This window comes from Lissotriton helveticus, chromosome 2_2 (genome assembly GCF_964261635.1).
Source record: "Lissotriton helveticus chromosome 2_2, aLisHel1.1, whole genome shotgun sequence".
In the NCBI taxonomy this organism is placed as follows: Eukaryota; Metazoa; Chordata; class Amphibia; order Caudata; family Salamandridae; genus Lissotriton; species Lissotriton helveticus.
Genome location: NC_136060.1, coordinates 79,486,693 through 79,512,222, shown reverse-complemented (window position 1 = coordinate 79,512,222; position 25,530 = coordinate 79,486,693). Strand labels below are relative to the sequence as shown.

General features: G+C 41.7%; 1 protein-coding gene across 2 annotated transcripts in view; it reads right to left on the bottom strand.

Moving 5' to 3' along the window:
- MTMR7 (myotubularin related protein 7) overlaps window positions 1-25,530 on the bottom strand; it is a 243,050-nt gene that overhangs the window by 148,918 nt on the left and 68,602 nt on the right. For both annotated transcript variants that reach the window (XM_078678126.1, XM_078678127.1), the window contains exon 5: window positions 4,330-4,458. In XM_078678126.1, coding sequence (XP_078534252.1) covers window positions 4,330-4,458 — 129 coding nt within the window. The remainder of the gene's footprint in view (window positions 1-4,329; window positions 4,459-25,530) is intronic.

The window sequence follows — 25,530 nt, the reverse complement described above, 5'->3', positions numbered from 1 at the left end:
GCCAAACTATAGAATTCATTACTCTCAAACATAAGATCCACTGACAACCATCTCAGCTTCAGATGATTAGTCAAGAGTTGGCTCTTCCCTATATGACCACAATACTCACAACAATGTACAGCAATAGTATGTACAAGACTTTAAAACAACACATTTATACATTTAATGCAAAAAAAGGAAACAAAAACCATACAAATGGATCTTTTTAAAACCCTACCGCATATGTATGATTTCTATGTATGTATTTATGTATATATGTGCGCCTGTCTCGGGCTTCCTCTCCGGGTGGATTTTCTGTCCGAGACAAGGGTCAGGTTCTATATTCCAAACAAAAGAGCCTGCACCTCCATGTTCGTGATGTTTTGAGAGGGGACAAGTAGTAATTATTATTCTATCTGCTCGCTGTTACTCTACCAAGACGATGAATTACAGAGGGTGGAATATGTTTGTTGCTTGGTGTTCTGATAATACAGTGGACCATCTGAGAGCCTGTCTCTCAGATATTCAGCACTTTTCCCTTTTCTATAGCACAATGCTGTACTGTATGTACGGTCAAAGGTTACTTCGCTATCTTGCCAGCATTCCTCTGCCTTTTGGACCAACCATCCTTGTATAAATTACCAATTGTTTTACGTTTTTTTACCTTTTTTGGAGGTGTTCAAGAACAATTTTCCCCCTGCTCCATTTAATTCATACTCGTATATGTAGATTTGATCTGCAAACATGTATATATTGCTTATTAGTTATTCAAATTATATATATGTATATATATATATACACACACACACACGTATATATAAATATATATATATATATATATACATACACATATATGTGTATGGTTAACATATATATGTATGCCATTGTACATAGATAACAGAGTGGATGACTGTGTGCATACGGGTTTATGCATCTTTCTATGATAATACATATAGCACAATATGTAAATATGATTAAAGGGAAGATATCTGAAAGTGTAAGTGTATGACAATTTATTTAGCTAACTATAGTTAATTGTAGATGACGCCAATATACTTCTCTCTATGTATATGGGATTGCGCTTTATAAGGAGTTACATAAATATAGAAAGAAAGAAAATAAAAAAATTTACACAGTCAATAAATATTTATGCACAACACAGCTAAATGTCTGGCCATGCAAATATTGCTGCATGTATGTGCATATGGGTGTCCATATATAGCAAGGTGTGTGCCTTGTACATAAAAGTTAAGTATAATGTGCTTAGGCGTGTATTTATAAATATCGCTATATTCTTAGATTTGTGGTATGTGTCTTTACACGTATATATTAATTTTTAGGTCATGCATTTGAGAGCTCTGGTATATACTTTAGTATATACTTATATGTGTATGTACTTTGTGGGTTCTGTAGATCAGCCCTAGGACTTGTCTGCTTTCGATTAGGGACTTTTTTTTCTGTTCAACTGCCTCTATTTAACTGTCTTGATAGATAACGACCAGTAGAAGTCAGTAAAATACCAGAATTGCTTTCTGCTAAGGGACTTTTTAAAAAAATTTCTGGTAACTGCCTCTATTTAACTTTCTTGATAGGAAACGACCAGCAGAGGTCAGTAAAATACCAGAATTACTTTAGCATTCTCTAGATTCCAGTCCATAGAAATGGTCTTCCACGGGCACCTGTAGACAATAATATTTTTTTTTTAAATCTTGTATTTTCAGTGATATGTCCACCGAAGGCCTCAATTTTATATTAAAACTGAGCCTTGGACTATACTATTTCCAGCTGAAAGGCAATATTTTTCTCCATGTGTTCCCATACCTGGCGTGTCACACAGTTTGGTGCTTACTTTCCCTCCATGTTAAAGAACAGTAGATGTTTCAGCACCCAGGGTAATGTGCTGCATAGCTAAATCCATATAAGGTCCCAAAGGCGAGACGGATTGCATTGCTAATGCTTGCTACTTATTGGCGTAAAAATATATATGTATACAGACATACACACATTATTCTTATTATTTGTATATATTTTACTTTATACCTCTGCCTGTACCCACACTCTCTGTGTCATCCCAAACCTATCTGACTACTATGGATTCCCAGAAATACTCTCCAAATTCTCCTAACAGGTCTACCACTCCCAGTAACACATGTACTTTTTTACTATGGCACTGCAATCAGTCTGTTAATACAAAAAAAAGGCAAATGAATGAGTTCTCAAGAGCAGAAATGTAAAACACTTGCAACAACTATTCCAAAAGGAAACAAAACAAATATACTTTTATCAGTCTATTACCTTTTTACCTTTAGCTTTGCATTTTGGAGAAGCGTTCTACTTGCCACAACGCTCTATATAAAGAAAATTCCTAATTACAGCTTCAAAGTACTAAAACCTGCCTGTTGAGGATTCAACTAGCATAACCTTCATCTGACCTATTTTCCTCTCCATTTCTTTGACTACCTTACTCCTATGAGCCCTCTGAACCCCCCACCCGTTTGAATCTAATGTATCATTACTACTCACTTCAAAAGCTTAAACATATTATTTCAGGCATTTGTCAGCCTCATGGTGTCCCTGTGTCTCTTCAACAATCATTCTAAAACTTACTTTAGGGCCTGTTGCCCCAAATCACTGAAAGATGAAAAGTGTATTTCTCTAAGGACTTCTGTTGCCTCCACCCAGGACTTTTCATACCTGGGTGTGGTCTTCAATGCTAGGGGGAATTGGGGATCCTGTAAGCTTAAAGACTCCCAAAGCTGTGTTAGTGTCACTGGTTATATTTACAGCTTAGCCTCATGCATAGTTAGAAAGTCCATGGCCCCTTTGTTGGAGCAAATGCTTCCCCATTCTCACCTATAGGGCTGGCATCTGGGGATATTCTAACACCACCTGCCAGCAGATTGAAAAGAACAGGGTACTGCTGCGTCTCTTGGAAGTTTCCCCAGCTTGTGCTACCCATATTGTCCACCAGGAGTGCGAGGTTGAGTATGTAGAAGATTGTATTAAACTGACCCCTTTGGCGCTGTGGTGTGTTATCTTGTCTGGGCGAACTCGCATACAGCCTTAATAGGGATGCAATTACTGACTGTCTTGCTTGTGACAGAGGTATGGCCATACCCTGGGGGCAATATATTAAGCATAAAATTTCGAACCTGGGGAGGCCAGGACTTTTTTCCACCACATCCGCTATGCCCAACGCTGACCTAGCTTGGGTGAGAAAAAACATTTTGAGTCAGGAAATGTCAGCTTCGAGAGGAAGGCGAGTTTGTCAAGACTTCTTTAAGGGATTGTGCGAAACTCCATACCACCCCTAATATGGAGCCATACCTGGCATGGGCGGATGCCACCTGGGATAGAGTCAGATTTAGGCTCAGCCTTGTGAGTTGGCGCCTGGGTTTCCCATTGGGACAATTTGATCCCGGTAACCTGCTAATCTGCTCATATGATGATTCCTCGCCTCAGGGCCTGCTCCATTTCACCTTCTTTTGCAAGTACTCCTGGCATACTCCAAAAGGTTTTTAGATGCACTAATTAGAAAATGTGGCATCAGACGATGTGCTGATGCCTTATGGTAATTGTAACAGCTAAACTCCCCGACACACTGTAGTAGCATTTGTTTATTCTTAAAGTGTGCAACAGCCAAAACCAAACAAATGGTATTCTAACCGGGAGATACCTCAGCTACACCTGTTTAAATGTTAATATAGGGGCATTGGTTTGTTGGGTGTGTCCCGCTGCTGACCCTAACAGTGTGATTATTTAACCTTTACAATCTGGCACGAGAACTTTCACCTAATTAATGTTTTCTATCGCCTATTTTTACTATCATTTTTGTTTTTAATTCTGTGAACAGATAAGGCCCTGACTGTGTTTTATTGATGTTTTAATCCTTGTATTGTGCTTTTATGGCGGTTTCTGGCTGCCAAAATAAAGTATTATCTGACTCTGACTCTACTAGTCACGTATTTCTTAACCACCTTACCAATCTGTCTTAGTACTCCACCTGCTCTTATGGTGTCCCTTTAGTATCCACTCCTCCCTTTCTTCCTAGCCTTTCCATTCTCATCTCTTACCCTCCCATAAGCCATGCAATCTATTTGAACAACAGTTGCATTTCGTTTTCCCACCTCCCCGCTGTTTCCAACATCACTAGCCTCGCCTTACCGCATCACCCTAAAAAACCTCAGTTATCGCTCTTCCATCTTTCTCAGTCAATAACCTTCTTATCTCTTTCCCTCCTTTTCTTCAAATAAAACACATTAAAAATTGCCACGGTAATTTTGCAAAATAATCCTGATAAAATTCAAATATGTTGCTCAATAATAAAAACACAGGAAAAAAAGTTCTTACATTGTTATCTTTGCAATAATAGGAGAGAGCAGGAAAGCGACCCCTGCTTCGAAATTTTGAGCTGCCCACTATGACCGGAGCGGAGGCAGATTTGGGGACATACAATTCACTTGGATAAGAATCGCACACCTATTAGGAAAAATAGAGGGACTTAGTATCACACTTTTATTTAACACAGTGTTATCAATACAAACAAAATGCACAAACCTGTACTACCACATTATCGGAAACGTAGTCTGCAAACTACAGGCAGAAATCTGAATGTATTAGGCAAAAATATGGTTCTGTTGGGTAAGACACATTGCTTTGACACCGCTTATTAATGCAATCTAGATTCAGTGCTCTCTGGAATACACTTATTTTGAGAAATGAATGTTCAAACAATAAGAAGTCGTGAGATCAAGAAATCATTTCATGCAGTTTATATCAGAATTCATTCGTATTTTATCTGAATTGCTTCATTCAGTGATAACATTTAATGCATGATAAGACCGTCAAAGAGTAAGTGCAGTTTAAGTGACTTTAGTGAATAGTGCGCAATGGGTGAGAAAATATACAACGAAAAGGGGATTTCCTATATACAAATATATACAAGTGTTGAAAGAGGCCAGATGCTGATTTGTAACCAAGGATTCCTAGTGTTCCTATTGGGATCCTGGTGGGTCTGGACCTAAGACATGCGTTGACGTTTCGACCCTGGTGTGCCCCGGTTGGTGGTCACAGCGGGTATTTCTCAAGACAGGTGTGCGAATAATGATGACAGTCTGAAATTAGTAATAAAGACTGTGTATCAGAGAGGCTGAAAGTGTACTGAGAGTTGCACCTGGGAAATTCAATGAAATAGTGGTACTCACTTCTAGTTCAGACCGGCCGGTCTCTGCGCGTCACAGTGGCCAGTCCTATCTGAGGGTGAGGGATGGGATTTCAGTGCAGCGCACAGTGTGGCATTTGATGCTGTGAGGGTGGAGGGGGAGAGAGGTGGGTGGGTCCCTGACATGCGGTGTCTGTTTGGGGAGAACTAGCCCTAAGGGCTTCCTTATGGTAGCTGCATCATGCGGGGATCAACCTTGACCGGGGTGAGTGCATTGACACATCAATGGCGAAGTACGCCAAGTCAGGATCAAATGGGATCAATTAGTTAAATGCGGTCGAGCGGTGTAGTAATCATGTAATGGAAGTGAAACGCTTTGAATTGGTTGCGCAGGTTGTAGAATTAACGGTAATACTACCAGCGGCTTGTGGTATAGGAGTCTAGGACTCGGGGGCAGTGATCTCCGGTAACGAACGGACCCGCAGCAGGATTCGTGTGCTTAGCGCATAATTAGTGAAAGGATCGGTTGTGGAATTAACAACCAGCGGTGTGTGGTGTTGGAGTCTAGGACTCGGGGGCAGTGATCTAGGGTGAAAAAACGCGGCAAGAATCTGTGTGCTTCGTGCATAGTTGGTCAAGTCCGGACAGGGATCGGGAAGTGCTTGGGACTGGGAAGCGGCGGCTGTTAGGAGGAAATTATCTTACCTCGATCGTAGAAGGGTGAGAGCTGTGACGGAGGTATAGCGTCCCACCTGTCTGCTGCATTAATTCAGGGCAGCCAGCTCACGTGTGTGGAGCGGTTAAGATCAGTTCCTCGAAAGGCGTGCACGTCTAACGCGTCCGTTGCCAGGCAATGACGTATTGCTACTGTGTCACGCAGCGCGTGTGATGAGACAGGAACATCTAGAGCGGTGTTTAGTTTGAATGGCCCTCAGCCTAATGAACGATGTGACAGGCGATTGGGACGCCCTGTTGGTAGTGTAGTTAAAACCACAATTGTGGGGGCAATGAAACTAAGTTATAGCGTGGTTATGGTACCCTTATTTGGCATCTGATCGGATCAATTTAAGATGGCTGGCATTCTATTTATGTACAGTCATAGTGGACTGAACAGGTTGCTTTACGACATACACAGGTTGAAGTGAATGAATAGTTTGCAGGCTAGTTGCAGTCATAGTGGACTAAACAGTTTGCTTTACGACATGTACAATTTGAATGAATGAAAGCTTTATGGTACTAACAGGTTGAATTTACAATATGAACTCGGTCAGTTATTGCCGATTACAGAATTGAAGTGATCAATACAATGCGGGTTTGGCTGTCAGAATTTGGATGGTGAACCCTAGTTGGGAGAGAGAAACATTCATACAGCAATAAATGGATAAACGGTTGACTATAACCCAGAGAGTACAACATGGGTAAGAGGAGGGGCATGGTATTGGGAATGCTATCTGCAACTCAGCATAGAATGGGTTTTAGCTGAGCTAACAATGGGCAATATACCATTTAACAGTGGCTAAAGATGGAGTAAGCATACAGTAATTGCACATTTATAACAAGCCCATTTGTTTTCATATTTGTTCATGCTAATTAGGGCCAGCGGATACAGAGTTAAGAATATGTATCCACTTGCATTATTTCCTGTTTAGGGCTGATGACATGGAGCCGCCCCTTGGGTTGGCATTGATGTTTTTCCAACACTCTCCAGCGTATGTTTTCTGCACTGTGGTTTAGGTTAGTGAAGTGTTCCACTAGTGGTGCGCCCTGAACTCTACATCTGATTTTACTCATATGCTGCAAAATTCTCATTTTCACCTTCTGGGTGGTCTGCCCCACATATGGCATGTTACAAGGACACAAGATGATGTAGATTACATTTGTGGTGTTGCAATTTGTCAGTGAGGGCAATTTGTACGTTTTGTTGTTGTGTACAAGAGAGGGTCCCTCTATTCTAGGAGGACAAACTTTGCATGTTCCACATTTGAAGTGGCCTAGAATCGGTGAAAGTCCCAGTTGGTCTTGTAGGTTGGGTGGTTTGGGTGGTTCAAGGAAAGCCTTCACAACACTGTCTTTCACGTTGCGTCCTCTCTTCAAGGCAAACAATGGATTGCCTTCCATATTCAATTCCGGTGCCACCAGATTCCAGTATTTCATCACGATTTTCTTCACCATGTTGCTTTTTGAGTGGAAGGTGGTAACACATACCATGTTGTTGGTTGCTGGTTTTTTATCCTTAGGGCTTAGGAGTTGTTCTCTGGGGCAATACCAGCCTCTTCTTTGCGCTTTTCAGTAGGCCCAGGGGATAGCCACGTTCACGTAGGCGTTTAGTTAGCACCTCACTTTCTCTGAAGAAGTCAACCCTTCTAGTGCAGTTTCTCCTCATTCGCAAGTATTGTCCATAAGGTAGATTGTCTCGAAGGTTGCGAGGGTGGTGCGATTCGTATTTTAGCAACGTATTTCTTTCTGTCGGCTTCCTGTAGAGGTCACAGTAGATCAATCCATTCTCCATGTGAAATGTGAGATCTAGGAAGGCTATGGTGTTGGGGTCGTAGGTTATAGTGAACTGGATGTCCTTACATCTTTTGTTCAGCCATTCAAAGAATTTCTGTAGGTTAGATTTGGTGCCTGACCAGATCATCATGACATCGTCAATGTATCTTTTCCAGACGGCTATCAAGTCGATGTACGGATTTTCATGTGTGTACAGATGTTCCGCCTCGAAGCTGTCCATATACATTTTAGCCAGGCTGGGTGCATACGTGGCTCCCAAAGCCACTCCCTTGCACTGGAAATAGAATTGTTGTTTAAAGATGAAATAGTTCTTTTTCATGGCAATTTCCAGGAGGTCGATCAGGAAATCTGTTGGTACTCAGTGGGGTGCAGGGCGTCTATCTAGTGAGGCACGAATGACTTCTATGGCCTTGTTTTGAGGTATGGAGGTGTAAAGAGAAGAGACGTCCAGTGTTACCACGAATTGTGTGGTTTTGTTGTACGGTTAAAGTCCACATTTTGTAAAGCGCACAATCACCCGTAAGGGTCTCTAGGCGCTGGGGGCCGTCGGGAAGATTAAGCGAGCTATTGCCCAGAGTCACATGGTGCTGGGCTAACCTGCCGCCGGAGCCGGGGATCGAACCGTGGTCCCCAGATTCCAGCGTCAGTCGTCCTGGCCGCGGCGCCACACCTCTTCCCTCGGTTGATCTTCTAGCAGTTGTATAATGTGCATTGAGTCACGGACGTAAGACTTGGTCTGTGGGACCAGTGGTTGTAGAAAATGATCTATGAATTGGTTTACAGGCTCCAAAACTGAACCGCAGCTGGATATGATTGGTCTACCGAGAGGGTTTACCAGGCTTTTAGGCACTTTATGCAGCGTATATATGGTTGGGATGCGGGGTTCCTTGTTGATCAGGAGTTCTTTTACAGGGCTGCTCAGGAATCCTTTGTTGACACCAACCTCTGCGAGTATCTCAATGAGTGCCTTGATGCTTGATGTTGGGTCCCTAGGGTGATTCAGAAAAAGTGAGCAACCCAGTTACACCCTTGAGGGCTTGGGTAATTAAATGAAAAGGTAGGGAGGCCTTCAAGGGATATAGTTCAGGAGAACAATCAGTTATTCAATGTCAATTGCGGAGAAATTAATTAACCAAATGTGTAAATCATATAATCAAATTGTAAACACATTGAAACATATAAACATATAAACAACAAAACACAAAGGTGTATATAAAAATAATTTTATCAAAAAGTTCATTAAATCAGCAATAAATCAAAAAAGCAGGTATGGAGATGCTGGTATAAATGACGTGATAGTACAATAATCAATACCACAGCAAAACCTAAAAAGAACATCTATCTCAGAAAACAAAGTGAATCAAACACTGTAGAGATAAGATGAAGGTCGACGTTTCGGTCTCTTTACAACAAATTTATTGAGACCATCCTCAGGACTGATGACATTAAAACACTGCTGTAAGCTGTGCTGTAATCTGTAACATAAATGTTAACAATTACAAATCTAACGTAATTAAAAACCAAATTACTCCATACACCCATGTGACAAAACTAACTACAGAAAAACGTGACTTATTCGAACTAGACATGACTTACTGTGTGACCAAACTGACTACAAAAAAACACAGAACTGGCTCAAAATAAGCAGACACTTAATACAAAATACAAGACAGAAATCATCATATAACTGCATTCTAATGTTTCCTAGAAGGCAAGTACATTACTTCAGGTTTGTGTCACCTGACAACAGCTAGTCTTTTCTAATCAGTACAATCGGTTGTACAGGTATTATTGGAGCCCATCTTAACTTGAGGCCGCGAAATCATAGCAACAAAGATGCTAATGCTGAAGTCAGCAAAGATAATAAATTAAAAAAGAGAATTTTTTATAATAGTGCATCCATGAGTCAAAACTGAATTTTGCACCAAAATTATATCATCATCTTAGCTTCAGAATACCCAACAAGATAACCTGTACACGCTGGGACAGCACAGTTATATACAATGTAATTAGGAATGATGTAGATGTTTCACAAACATACCAAATGAACTGAGATACCACAGTATTGGTCTCAAAAAGGATTTTAACGTTGTCACCCGGTAAGTACCTGCATGAAAAATCACGTGCTTAGTACACATATCGTGATCACAGGGTGTAGAAAGTAAAATTGAGTATGACGTAGGTACCTATGTATAGAGCATAGCCGTCCCTCAGGCTAGAACGCTGAGAGTATGATGATCGATCAATTATAGATGGCTGAGGGCTCGCAGGAATGAATGCTGCAAATTTAGATATATAAAGAACAAGCTATGAGTTTCATATATCTCTAGGGCATTTACAAATGGATTGTTGACTCGGTTACACCCACCTCCGTGATGTGCAAGCCAGGGATATGAGATCCTCTTATTATCCGATATCTGTATCCACGCACACGTAGTCTACAGAGAGTAAAAATAAAAACCTACTTAGCAGGGCGTAAGATTTCAAGCAATGCCTAAATAGACACGCCATGGGGCATAGCTACCTTTTAGGTTGAAGCAGTTGTCCAACTGGTAAACACAGAGCGCTAGGACACTTCGTTGCTGAGGTTGCTGAAAAGCCAATATATGACAAGGAATCAGCCTCGTAGTTTATACTCAGAACAGCAGAGCGCTGTAACAACAAGCCCTAACTAGCGCATACAGCTTACCTGGAGTATGGAACACGGTCAAACTTAATTTGGCTGGAAACACGGGAAAAGCCGAGTGGAAGGCGGCTTGCCGACCTCCCTTTTTGAGGCATCGTTTGGAGCGCGAGAGAGGACTACGCGCATGTCTGTTAGTACCAAGGGTTTTCGGCGCCATCTTGGAGTGGACTTGAAACGAAGTGGGGACTGAACTTTAAATGCATTCAAATTTCGGCCATGATCAATATTACCAGTGGATTTTTATAAGAAAAAAATTGCTCAGCAAGGGGCGCTTATGTATGTAGACCATCAAAAATGCAAGAAACTTTCCAAATTTAAAACAAAAGTGACTAGCCATGAAAAAATGTAAAAAGGTGATTTCCGTGCACTTGTTTAAGTATGCACTATGTAATTATAACATCAACAAAAATATGGTAAGTAGGTTGGTGAAACATCAACATTTACAGTATTCAGTACAAAAAATAGCATACTTGAGGGTCAGCAAGTTAGAAAATCTAAACCCTATATCGTTCTGAATACACAGAATTAAAAGTGCACATTTATCAATGCATCCAAAGTAAGATGTAACCAAAGAATCCAGATTTAAGACCAAGAATGTTGTCTAGGGTAAACACGCAAGAGCATGCCATTCTGTGGCAGTGTTCAGACCCCTTTTGACCGTATCAGTTAGGCAGATTAATTTGCCTTCTCTTAGTGAGAGGATTCTGTCAACATTATTCTGGCGTGCATTAGGTCGAATAACTTCCAGCACCCACCAAAGCATGTCGGTTTCTTTATGCCCTAGTTGTGAATAGTGTTCAACTAATGGGGCATTCTCCTTCTTACAGCGAATTCGTGACTGATGCTGTAGAATGCGTTTTTTGATGGGCTGTATCGTTTTGCCCAGATAATGGAGTGAACAGGGGCATTGAATGCAATACACCACATTAGTGGTATTGCAGTTGGAAAAATTCTTCGCAGTAAATTTAATGCCATTAATCGTACATGCTTTCATGGTTGCTGTAGTTGCACAAGCCACACAGTTGTTACATTTGTGGTGGCCAGTTAAGGGGACTAGTTGTCTCATGTTGTCTACGATATTATCTTGTGTAGTATTGTCATATGCATGGATCAGTCTGTCCTGTAAGTTCGTTCCACGTTTAAACGAAAAAAGTGGTTTCTGTGCAAATTCAGGTAAGAAGCGAAGTAGGCTCCATTGTTTGGAGACAATTTTCTTAATCGCATTAGAATGCGTCCCAAACGTTGAGACACAGACTATGTTGACTTTCTTTTGTCGATTATTCACAGATAGTAGTGCCTGACGATCATTATACCACGCCCTTTTAATGGATTTCCTTAGTAACCTTGATGGATAACCTCTTAGTCGGAGTTTTTCTTTCAGTTTACGGGCTTCACAAAAGTAATCATCCTTATATGTACAGTTCCGTCGTAGACGGAGAAACTGTCCAAAGGGTAATCCATCTTTCAGGGCCTGGGGGTGATGACTGGTGTATCGTAGCAGAGTGTTTCTAGCTGTTTTTTTGGTGAAAAGGCTCGTGTACAGAAGATTGTTTGAGTCAACTTTGATCGTAATGTCTAAAAAAGGCATTTCAGCTGTATCTTGTTCCAAAGTGAACTGTAGATGAGTGTTCCTGGCATTGAGCCATAAATGAAACTCAAGGAGCTGATCAGCAGATCCTGCCCAAACCATGAACACGTCATCTATATAACGCAGCCACTTCAATATGTTTTTGGAATATGGGTTAGTACAATGCCAGATGTATTGATCCTCAAAATGAGCCACATAAATGTTCGCTATATCAGGGGCAAAAATAGCGCCCATTGCCACGCCTTTTTGTTGTAAATAGAACGTGTTTTGGTACAGAAAAAAGTTTTCGCACAGAGGAATTCTGATGCATTCCCTAATAAAAGAGGATGGAACAGAGTGTGGTCTAGGTCTGGATTCTAAAAGCATGTACAATAGCTCCAGTACTTCCATCTGGGGGATGTTTGTGTACAAACTTTCTATATCCATCGATACAAGTATGTTGGTAGCAGGATCAAAAGGAAAGCTCTCTACTTCATTGATCACAGCTGTCGTATCTCTTATGTACGATGGGCGCTCAGTAGCAAACGGTCGAATGAAAAAATCAGAGTATGTTGCCAATGGTTTTAAGATGGAATTACAGCCCGAAACAATCGGCCGACCTGGGGGATTGACAAGGTCTTTGTGCACCTTGGGGAGCATATATATCACTGGTGTTGTTGGTGTTTTATTAACCAAATATGCAGCCTCCTTTTCATTCAACCAGCCTCCTTCGAGTCCTGAGTTACTTAGGGCTTGAATTTCTGCTGTCAGTCTTTTAGTCGGATTACTTGCAAGTTTGTGATAATGCGTGGGAGTGGAGAGTTGTCTCATCATTTCTTGATCATATTTGGACCTTTCCCACAAAACTATGCCACCACCCTTATCTGCTGGTTTAAGCAGAGTTTGGGGTAGCTTCTGGAGAGTTTGTAAAGCCAGCTGGTGTTCTTTGGGTAGATTCGATTTGTATCTACACGATTTTTGAAATAGAGATTCTATTTCAATGAGTGTGGCATTCTCAAAAGTGATTATGTCCTTATGTATCATCATATTGGATGGATAAAACGTGGATGGATTGCGCAGACCCGTGAATCCTCTTTTGGGATCTGATGTTGAATTTGCAAAGACATTTTTTAACCGCACAGTACGAAAAAAACGGTACAATTCCAATTTAGTTTGGAACAGATCATTCCTGTATGTGGGCACAAAGCTTAACCCATTGGACAGGACTGCCACTTCCTGTTCAGATAGATTGTGTGATGACAGGTTAAAGATTGGTATCGTCAGATCTCCATCTACCACTCGTAAAATTGGTTCCGGGTCCGACGGAACCCTGGGGTGTATTGTCGGCGGAACCATCCCCGTCTCGATTGTTGAGGTCTCCCCGGTGGTCTGGAGCCTCGTTGGTCCTGTCCTAAAAAAGACTGGTGTGATGTGGAGGGTTGTTGATCCTGTTGGTGGTGGTTAGTATTAAAGGATCTATCACTACCAGACTCCGAGCCAGTATCTGAAAAATTGACTCTCTTAGTGGACTGTTGATTAGGGCCTTGAGAGGTATAAAAATCCTTTCTCAAATAGGGATACGTTCTTTCCTTATTGTATCTCCTAATATCGTTCTGTAGTTTGTCACACTTTTTCTGAGAGTTGAACTCCTCAAACTCTTTAATTGTTTGCTGAATTTTATCCAGTAGGAGTTTGCTGTTGGAAATTGAGCTATCTCCTGAAATTTTGTTCTCTAAGGATTGTATCTCTTTCGTCAGAATTTGTATTTGACGAAGTGCAGTTTCTATGCTCAGAACCATCCAGGTTCTCGAGCATCTATTCGCAGAGAAACTGAAGCCGATTTTAAATTCTTCGTCGTCTACAAATATAATTGGTACATTACGTATTTGTAGACCCGCCGGTATAATATTGGCGTTCAGGCAATCAGTCAAGAATTTTGCATGTAATTCTGTGCGAACAAGCTTCTTTTTAAGTCTCTCGAGTTGATTGAGATCTGAATCAAGGGGTAGATTGATAGTAGGCCCCTTATTCCCCAATAGAGAGGGACCAGATGCAATCTTGAGAATATATTCGTCTGAGTACACCAGAGTTTCTGCCTCAGACATGGATTTAGCTAAAAGATTTTTACCAGAACAACCACCGATTAAGGTGACTCACAACAGGCATACGCCTGCGCGAAATAATGATTCAGAAAAAGTGAGCAACCCAGTTACACCCTTGAGGGCTTGGGTAATTAAATGAAAAGGTAGGGAGGCCTTCAAGGGATATAGTTCAGGAGAACAATCAGTTATTCAATGTCAATTGCGGAGAAATTAATTAACCTAATGTGTAAATCATATAATCAAATTGTAAACACAAATTGTAAACACATTGAAACATATAAACATGTTTGAATAACTGATTGTTCTCCTGAACTATATCCCTTGAAGGCCTCCCTACCTTTTCATTTAATTACCCAAGCCCTCAAGGGTGTAACTGGGTTGCTCACTTTTTCTGAATCATTATTTCGCGCAGGCGTATGCCTGTTGTGAGTCACCTTAATCAGTGGTTGTTCTGGTAAAAATCTTTTAGCTAAATCCATGTCTGAGGCAGAAACTCTGGTGTACTCAGACGAATATATTCTCAAGATTGCATCTGGTCCCTCTCTATTGGGGAATAAGGGGCCTACTATCAATCTACCCCTTGATTCAGATCTCAATCAACTCGAGAGACTTAAAAAGAAGCTTGTTCGCACAGAATTACATGCGAAATTCTTGACTGATTGCCTGAACGCCAATATTATACCGGCGGGTCTACAAATACGTAATGTACCAATTATATTTGTAGACGACGAAGAATTTAAAATCGGCTTCAGTTTCTCTGCGAATAGATGCTCGAGAACCTGGATGGTTCTGAGCATAGAAACTGCACTTCGTCAAATACAAATTCTGACGAAAGAGATACAATCCTTAGAGAACAAAATTTCAAGAGATAGCTCAATTTCCAACAGCAAACTCCTACTGGATAAAATTCCGCAAACAATTAAAGAGTTTGAGGAGTTCAACTCTCAGAAAAAGTGTGACAAACTACAGAACGATATTAGGAGATACAATAAGGAAAGAACGTATCCCTATTTGAGAAAGGATTTTTATACCTCTCAAGGCCCTAATCAACAGTCCACTAAGAGAGTCAATTTTTCAGATACTGGCTCGGAGTCTGGTAGTGATAGATCCTTTAATACTAACCACCACCAACAGGATCAACAACCCTCCACATCACACCAGTCTTTTTTAGGACAGGACCAACGAGGCTCCAGACCACCGGGGAGACCTCAACAATCGAGACGGGGATGGTTCCGCCGACAATACACCCCAGGGTTCCGTCGGACCCGGAACCAATTTTACGAGTGGTAGATGGAGATCTGACGATACCAATCTTTAACCTGTCATCACACAATCTATCTGAACAGGAAGTGGCAGTCCTGTCCAATGGGTTAAGCTTTGTGCCCACATACAGGAATGATCTGTTCCAAACTAAATTGGAATTGTACCGTTTTTTTCGTACTGTGCGGTTAAAAAATTTCTTTGCAAATTCAACATCAGATCCCAAAAGAGGATTCACGGGTCTGCGCAATCCATCCACGTTTTATCCATCCAATATGATGATACATAAGGACATAATCACTTTTGAGAATGCCACACTCATTGAAATAGAATCTCTATTTCAAAAATCGTGTAGATACAAATCGAATCTACCCAAAGAACACCAGCTGGCTTTACAAACTCTCCAGAAGCTACCCCAAACTCTGCTTAAACCAGCAGATAAGGGTGGTGGCATAGTTTTGTGGGAAAGGTCCAAATATGATCAAGAAATGATGAGACAACTCTCCACTCCCACGCATTATCACAAACTTGCAAGTAATCCGACTAAAAGACTGACAGCAGAAATTCAAGCCCTAAGTAACTCAGGACTCGAAGGAGGCTGGTTGAATGAAAAGGAGGCTGCATATTTGGTTAATAAAACACCAACAACACCAGTGATATATATGCTCCCCAAGGTGCACAAAGACCTTGTCAATCCCCCAGGTCGGCCGATTGTTTCGGGCTGTAATTCCATCTTAAAACCATTGGCAACATACTCTGATTTTTTCATTCGACCGTTTGCTACTGAGCGCCCATCGTACATAAGAGATACGACAGCTGTGATCAATGAAGTAGAGAGCTTTCCTTTTGATCCTGCTACCAACATACTTGTATCGATGGATATAGAAAGTTTGTACACAAACATCCCCCAGATGGAAGTACTGGAGCTATTGTACATGCTTTTAGAATCCAGACCTAGACCACACTCTGTTCCATCCTCTTTTATTAGGGAATGCATCAGAATTCCTCTGTGCGAAAACTTTTTTCTGTACCAAAACACGTTCTATTTACAACAAAAAGGCGTGGCAATGGGCGCTATTTTTGCCCCTGATATAGCGAACATTTATGTGGCTCATTTTGAGGATCAATACATCTGGCATTGTACTAACCCATATTCCAAAAACATATTGAAGTGGCTGCGTTATATAGATGACGTGTTCATGGTTTGGGCAGGATCTGCTGATCAGCTCCTTGAGTTTCATTTATGGCTCAATGCCAGGAACACTCATCTACAGTTCACTTTGGAACAAGATACAGCTGAAATGCCTTTTTTAGACATTACGATCAAAGTTGACTCAAACAATCTTCTGTACACGAGCCTTTTCACCAAAAAAACAGCTAGAAACACTCTGCTATGATACACCAGTCATCACCCCCAGGCCCTGAAAGATGGATTACCCTTTGGACAGTTTCTCCGTCTACGACGGAACTGTACATATAAGGATGATTACTTTTGTGAAGCCCGTAAACTGAAAGAAAAACTCCGACTAAGAGGTTATCCATCAAGGTTACTAAGAAAATCCATGAAAAGGGCGTGGTATAATGATCGTCAGGCACTACTATCTGTGAATAATCGACAAAAGAAAGTCAACGTAGTCTGTGTCTCAACGTTTGGGACGCATTCTAATGCGATTAAGAAAATTGTCTCCAAACAATGGAGCCTACTTCGCTTCTTACCTGAATTTGCACAGAAACCACTTTTTTCGTTTAAACGTGGAACGAACTTACAGGACAGACTGATCCATGCATATGACAATACTACACAAGATAATATCGTAGACAACATGAGACAACTAGTCCCCTTAACTGGCCACCACAAATGTAACAACTGTGTGGCTTGTGCAACTACAGCAACCATGAAAGCATGTACGATTAATGGCATTAAATTTACTGCGAAGAATTTTTCCAACTGCAATACCACTAATGTGGTGTATTGCATTCAATGCCCCTGTTCACTCCATTATCTGGGCAAAACGATACAGCCCATCAAAAAACGCATTCTACAGCATCAGTCACGAATTCGCTGTAAGAAGGAGAATGCCCCATTAGTTGAACACTATTCACAACTAGGGCATAAAGAAACCGACATGCTTTGGTGGGTGCTGGAAGTTATTCGACCTAATGCACGCCAGAATAATGTTGACAGAATCCTCTCACTAAGAGAAGGCAAATTAATCTGCCTAACTGATACGGTCAAAAGGGGTCTGAACACTGCCACAGAATGGCATGCTCTTGCGTGTTTACCCAAGACAACATTCTTGGTCTTAAATCTGGATTCTTTGGTTACATCTTACTTTGGATGCATTGATAAATGTGCACTTTTAATTCTGTGTATTCAGAACGATATAGGGTTTAGATTTTCTAACTTGCTGACCCTCAAGTATGCTATTTTTTGTACTGAATACTGTAAATGTTGATGTTTCACCAACCTACTTACCATATTTTTGTTGAAGTTATAATTACATAGTGCATACTTAAACAAGTGCACGCAAATCACCTTTTTACATTTTTTCATGGCTAGTCACTTTTGTTTTAAATTTGGAAAGTTTCTTGCATTTTTGATGGTCTACATACATAAGCGCCCCTTGCTGAGCAATTTTTTTCTTATAAAAATCCACTGGTAATATTGATCATGGCCGAAATTTGAATGCATTTAAAGTTCAGTCCCCACTTCGTTTCAAGTCCACTCCAAGATGGCGCCGAAAACCCTTGGTACTAACAGACATGCGCGTAGTCCTCTCTCGCGCTCCAAACGATGCCTCAAAAAGGGAGGTCGGCAAGCCGCCTTCCACTCGGCTTTTCCCGTGTTTCCAGCCAAATTAAGTTTGACCGTGTTCCATACTCCAGGTAAGCTGTATGCGCTAGTTAGGGCTTGTTGTTACAGCGCTCTTCTGTTCTGAGTATAAACTACGAGGCTGATTCCTTGTCATATATTGGCTTTTCAGCAACCTCAGCAACGAAGTGTCCTAGCGCTCTGTGTTTACCAGTTGGACAACTGCTTCAACCTAAAAGGTAGCTATGCCCCATGGCGTGTCTATTTAGGCATTGCTTGAAATCTTACGCCCTGCTAAGTAGGTTTTTATTTTTACTCTCTGTAGACTACGTGTGCGTGGATACAGATATCGGATAATAAGAGGATCTCATATCCCTGGCTTGCACATCACGGAGGTGGGTGTAACCGAGTCAACAATCCATTTGTAAATGCCCTAGAGATATATGAAACTCATAGCTTGTTCTTTATATATCTAAATTTGCAGCATTCATTCCTGCGAGCCCTCAGCCATCTATAATTGATCGATCATCATACTCTCAGCGTTCTAGCCTGAGGGACGGCTATGCTCTATACATAGGTACCTACGTCATACTCAATTTTACTTTCTACACCCTGTGATCACGATATGTGTACTAAGCACGTGATTTTTCATGCAGGTACTTACCGGGTGACAACGTTAAAATCCTTTTTGAGACCAATACTGTGGTATCTCAGTTCATTTGGTATGTTTGTGAAACATCTACATCATTCCTAATTACATTGTATATAACTGTGCTGTCCCAGCGTGTACAGGTTATCTTGTTGGGTATTCTGAAGCTAAGATGATGATATAATTTTGGTGCAAAATTCAGTTTTGACTCATGGATGCACTATTATAAAAAATTCTCTTTTTTAATTTATTATCTTTGCTGACTTCAGCATTAGCATCTTTGTTGCTATGATTTCGCGACCTCAAGTTAAGATGGGCTCCAATAATACCTGTACAACCGATTGTACTGATTAGAAAAGACTAGCTGTTGTCAGGTGACACAAACCTGAAGTAATGTACTTGCCTTCTAGGAAACATTAGAATGTAGTTATATGATGATTTCTGTCTTGTATTTTGTATTAAGTGTCTGCTTATTTTGAGCCAGTTCTGTGTTTTTTTGTAGTCAGTTTGGTCACACAGTAAGTCATGTCTAGTTCGAATAAGTCACGTTTTTCTGTAGTTAGTTTTGTCACATGGGTGTATGGAGTAATTTGGTTTTTAATTACGTTAGATTTGTAATTGTTAACATTTATGTTACAGATTACAGCACAGCTTACAGCAGTGTTTTAATGTCATCAGTCCTGAGGATGGTCTCGATAAATTTGTTGTAAAGAGACCGAAACGTCGACCTTCATCTTATCTCTACAGTGTTTGATTCACTTTGTTTTCTGAGATAGATGTTCTTTTTAGGTTTTGCTGTGGTATTGATTATTGTACTATCACGTCATTTATACCAGCATCTCCATACCTGCTTTTTTGATTTATTGCTGATTTAATGAACTTTTTGATAAAATTCTTTTTATATACACCTTTGTGTTTTGTTGTTTATATGTTTATATGTTTCAATGTGTTTACAATTTGATTATATGATTTACACATTTGGTTAATTAATTTCTCCGCAATTGACATTGAATAACTGATTGTTCTCCTGAACTATATCCCTTGAGGGACCCTAGGGTAGCTTTCTCTAACCCCAAGCTGCTGTTCGATTTCAGAGACGTAGTCCTGTGTGTTTTGTAACACCACTGCTCCACCCTTGTCTGCTGCCTTCACAATGATGGAGTTGTTCTCACGTAGTTCCTTCAATGCCATTTTTTCTTCTTTGGTGACCTTGTGTTTAATGTATGGTTTCTCTTCTAGGGATTACATCACCTCCTGCATCACAACCTGCTCGAATGCCAGTATGCGTTGACTCATACAGTATGATCCGGGCGTGAATGAGGAAGGTGGTTTGAATGGTGTTGCTGCCTGTTTAGGCGTGAATTTGTTCTTGCCAAAGTGGTAGCTCAGCCTTACTTTTCGGAAGAACTTTTGTAGCTCTAGCTTAGTTGTAAAAGGGTCTGGTCTGTGTGTGGGGACGAAGGAGAGCCCCTTGCTCAAGACCTCTCTTTCTGCCGGGTTTATTGTATGGTTCGAAAGGTTGATGATTGGACCTGTTGGGTCCATGTTGGTTTGGGGATCTTGAGCAGGATTGGTCAGCTCATTCTCAGTTGCTCCAAATGTGGTACTGACATGGGTATCGGTGTGGACCGTTGATGTAGATGCCATCCGGGTAAGTGTGACTGAGGCTGCGTTGTTCCCCTCAGTTTCTGCTGATGTGGAGATTATCAAGATTGGCGTGGTTGTGGCCGCGTTGTTCCCTTTGGGTTCCGCTGAAGTTGATGCCATCAGTCCTGATGCTTCTGTTCCTGTGTTGTTTGGGCAAGCCGCCCATTTTGTGAGTGGTGCCACACATACTGCTTCTGCTGCGGTCAGATGTGTGGTTTGTGTTACCATCGGTATGTTTGTTCTCCGAGTGGAAATCTCCTCGTGTCTCTCCGGTTGGTAGAACCTCACACGTGAGTTTCCTCTCGGGGCTCATTTCCATCTTCTCTGGGGGGCCCAACCTTGTTCGGTACTTCCACCCCGGTTGGGTTGGTGGTAGCCCTGGTCTAAAAAATGCTGCTGTTTTGGAGCTTGGAGGCCTTGTCTGCTGGTTGTAGGCCCTTCTTGTTCAGAATCTGAGCCACTTCCAACAGATGAATCGGAAAAGGTGTTGAAGCGTCTTGGTCCTTGTCTGCTCCTGTTCATAAAGAATCCCTGCTGGTCTTGTTGGTAATTTTCGTCAGCTAGATATGGGTAGGTGTACTTTTTGTCGTAGTTTCGGATATCCTTTGCAAGTTTGTCCAATTTCCTATTCAGGGTCTGTTAGAACCTGGGGTAGCCTGGCCTAGGGCAAGACATATATCTCAGAGGCACTGTGTTAGGTTGCAGACCACCCAAGAGTAAATCCACGCAATAGCACACCAAAAAGAAAACACTACACCAAAAATGTGGAAAAATAAGTACTGCTTTATAAAAATAATATACTCTGTTCTCTTAATATATATAGCTTATAACATTTCAGGTTACTTTAGAATCAGCAATTACCTTTTAAACTGCTAAGCAATTTATCAATTAGACTCCAAGGTACATTACATTTGCCAGGTAATCAATAATGGCACTTTCAAAAATAACAAATCACCACATTAAGCAGAATAATTATTTAAACTTTGGTATAATGACTTCCTATGACTTTCAAAGAGGCAGTATCAGCACTTTACATTAGATCAGCTTCCAGCATTTATCATTAACCAAACTTTTAATCAGAACCCAGCTTTAACCAGATTTGACTTCAGTGGGGAAGTCCAGTTTAACCAGTAAACTCTATGAGAAGTTAATTCCTTCACTTTATCAGCAGGATCCTTTGTTCTACTCCCCAACCTAGGTGAAACAGGGTTGAAAACGACCAGTGTCTTATTTGCCTTACTGTAGGCACTAGCGCTGCTTCCCCCTGTACTTTCACCTCCTTACTTGAGTTTATTTGGTTGCTGGGTCCTTCCTTCGCCAGTCACTTGGTGGAATTCACCACCGATATGGCCAGGGAAAACGAGGGTGGAAAAGGCTCTCTCGCCTCACAGCGCTTTCCCCCCCCCCTCCTCACTCAGGCCAGCTCCTCTTGCCTAGCGCTAGAGTGGAGGGAAGAAACGATGGTAGTAAGCCCCCTCAGTTCCCCCTCTCTGCTCGGCCAGCTTCTCCTTGTGGCGTGTGAGCAGAGGGGAGAGGCGGGACACACGCTCTGGCTGCAGCGGCAGTCGGCGCTCTTCCTTCGTGCTGACCGGCGAGAGCTGCTACTCCCGCTGACATGCGCGGGGACGCCCGTATAGGATCCGCCTCTCACGACGGCTGATCCCTGAGGAGACGCTTCTCTCTCGGGCCTGCCCACTTCGGTGCCCCTCCTTCCGGGGACGTCAGCTTCAGCCGGGGTATGCGCGTAGGCGCGTTCACTTCCTCCTCCACCGGGTCACTGCAGGCAACGCGTCAATAACGCGGAAGGCGCCCCCGGGGTCCCGAATACGAGGGAAAGCCTCGCCAGGCTTCACCGGCTCAGTGGATCCCGGGGGGGGTGCTATTACCAGACGCGAACGGTGCCCCAGGGGTCCCGGCCAAGGCGGCGCTGCCTCAGTAAGTCTGGCACCCTTCACCTCCAAAGCACCTCAGTCACAGTCCGGCGCCAATCTCTCCTGGCCACTGCTCCACAGCAGGTGAGAGGGGGCGCCCTATGGGATGATTAAATAAGGGGACAGGCGCTGAATCTAGGGCAGACTGATATTGGGGCCAAATTAAAGGATGAGAGCCACAAGGTCTAACCCTACACTGTTTTGAGGAAATCACAACAGAATTCCCTTCACTGGGCAGAGGACTGCACTCCGCAGCGCTGCAGTCTCCTTCTCCTCAAGACTTCCCCTATATGAGTTAGACAAGGGGTAAGCTGGGCGCCCAGGGTCTCCAGTAACTTCCCACAGCGGGGCCAAGACAAGTAACTAAAAGGGGAGTAGTAGGTTGGACCAAATAGGCAGCTTCCCAGTCCAGGAGGTCAACCCTAAGTCTAACCTTTTCCCACCCTTAGCTACCACCTGTCCTCCAGCTGACTTCCACAGGTAGACAAATGGCTGCCCCGCATTCCGCCTTTTATAGGCTGCCCTTCAAGGGTCCAGAATGGACCAGAAGGTTCTAGAACGCCCTATGCTAGGCTATGGCCAAGTTCTGAGTGTGACAGTTATGGCAGTTGGTGGCAACCATTTTAAGTGGTGCCAACTTTCCTGTCAGAACAGGCCTCTGGGCCTGAGGTAAAAGATTATGGGGGGAAAGAAAGAACACCTATCCCCTTGACCAACACCTATAAAAAAGTAGTAGACACAAAAATACTAAGGTTGTGAGGGGCAAAAAGGGGACAAAATAAAGAATAATGAGGAGGGACTGCGCAAAAAATCCAGACAGGTCTAACAGGGTCACTGTGTTAAATTCAGAGAGTGCTTTTTCAGCGCTTTCCAGGGCCTCTTTGGCATTGGTTAGCGCACTGTCCTACAAAATTTCTCTTTTCAATTCAGCTATTTCTTGTGTGAGTTTTTTTAATGTATTCTATGCCGTCTCCACCCCTAACACCATCCAGTGCCTGGAGCAGTTGTTAGCCACAAAACTAAAGCCTTCCCTGAATTTAGGCACATCAATGAATATGGCAGGCTCGTTTCTGACCTGCAGCCCTTTTGGAATTATGTTTGATGAAAGATATTTTGTTAGGACAAGCCAGTGGAGGTGTGATCTGATTAATTTCTTTTCTAATCGTTCTATTTTGAGTAGTTTTTCGTTCAGTGTAGCATCAACCGAGGTTCGGTCCACACCTAGGAGGAAATTAGATGCTCCATGCTCTTGTATCAATCTTGCGATGTAGTCCTCGCTATAAGAGAGGGTCTCTTCTTCTGACATATTGGGCGTGATCTGACATTCAGTTAGTAGCTAGTAACATAGGAAAAAACAAATTCTGTGAAGGAAAAACCCTCGCAGGTCAACACCTGAAAACTTGTAATTAAAGAAAAGGGGTAACCCTGTGTCCCTCAGAACCTGGGTAGTTAATGGTTAAACAAAAAAAATGGTTCTGTTGGGTAAGACACATTGCTTTGACACTGCTTATTAATGCAATCTAGATTCAGTGCTCTCTGGAATACACTTATTTTGAAAAATGAATGCTCAAACAATAAAAAGTCGTGAGATCAAGAAATCATTTCATGCAGTTTATATCAGAATTCATTCGTATTTTATCTGAATTGCTTCATTCAGTGATAACATTTAATGCATGATACCCAAAATCACCCTAGAGACTGTTGGTTGTCGAGAAATAGAATAGACTGAACAGCATCCAAGTGGGACAATTAATTAAGGAGAAGAAGAAGCAAAAGAGGTGCCCAGGCGATGCCACAAGCCACAACTTGAAGAACTAAATAATAATTTTCTTAATTACTTAAAACTGTGAGGGAGAGTTTCCTGAACTGAGGTAAAAAAACTGTCGTAACTTCTGCACAACTTATGTGGAACAATACACTCCTTTGACAATCTAAGGATGGGCCCGATGTGATTAATCAACTGAATGACATGCACATCATTTGTTTCTGGAAGGGCATGAAGCAGTTTGCAAGTTATTTTTGCTTGTGCATTCGTATGATTTTCCGCTGAGTCTAGACATGCAGGAGATGGCGGAGGCCACTGGAGTAACTGCACTTTCAAAGAGCTGCTTATCTTTCAAATTTGCCCAAATGACCAACGTCAATGTCAAATACACCAATGGCCATTTTTAAGCAAGGAATGTACTAAGGACATCAAACTACCCAAAGAATGGCACGTCACAGGGAGCGGGACACCCAGCATGCACTGGCATGCCAGCACCGTGGAGGGGCTTCTCTGCCAGAAAGTCCAGGACTACTCCTTTCCAGAAGTAGAGATATTCAAAATACTGAACAGCAAACAAAAGAGTAGTTTTGATGAAAAGATAAAAAAGCAGCAGAGGAGCCCATGCGTTGCGACCATCCACAGTTCCAATAACAAGAATTGCCAATCAGGAATCCGGGAATGTCACAATACCTTTAATATAACAAAAAAGGCTCACATCTCACACAAGAGAGCAAGAAGGTGGAGGTAAGTAAATACACAATAAAAGTATGCATGTAAATCAGGGACTTCCATCCCAAAATTTGCCCAGTATAATGGGCCTAACATGCTGTGTTGCTGTTGAGTCTGAGGGAAATCGGTTAAAAATTCACATTTCACTTACAAACCATGTTAGAATTTCACTTTTAGAATGCATTTAGAAGCTTGCAGAAATGTTTTCATTTAGAAATGGCATGGAGAAAAGTGTGTCCACATTAAAATGCAAAAGAAACCTTTCTAACGTATAAATTAATGCACAAAATAGTTATTAATAATTAAATAGCATAGGGAAAATGTACTTTACTGTTTAGAATATGAAATACATGTGGAATTTGTTTTTTATACCATGCCATAATTCTTAAACGTTCATATTTAGTTTAGGCCCCAGATATGTTTTTCATTTGACTCTTGTTCGTAGCTTAATAGAAGTTTATTTAGAACATTTACCTATCACTGGTATCTTGTTTAGGAAACAGCGGACTCCTATTATGTGATACACTCCGTTTCTTCACCGCATATTAGATCATTTACCTTAATACAAAGAATCTCACTGTGTTTGCTAAATAATGATTTAGACAATTTATGTATGCTTCAATAGAATACATTGCTAGTTTGCCTACTTATTTCTAAACTGGCCATCCTGAAACACATGTAGCATCCTTTAGCTTAGGTAAGAAGGTTCTCATAAGAAGTTTCCTCCATGT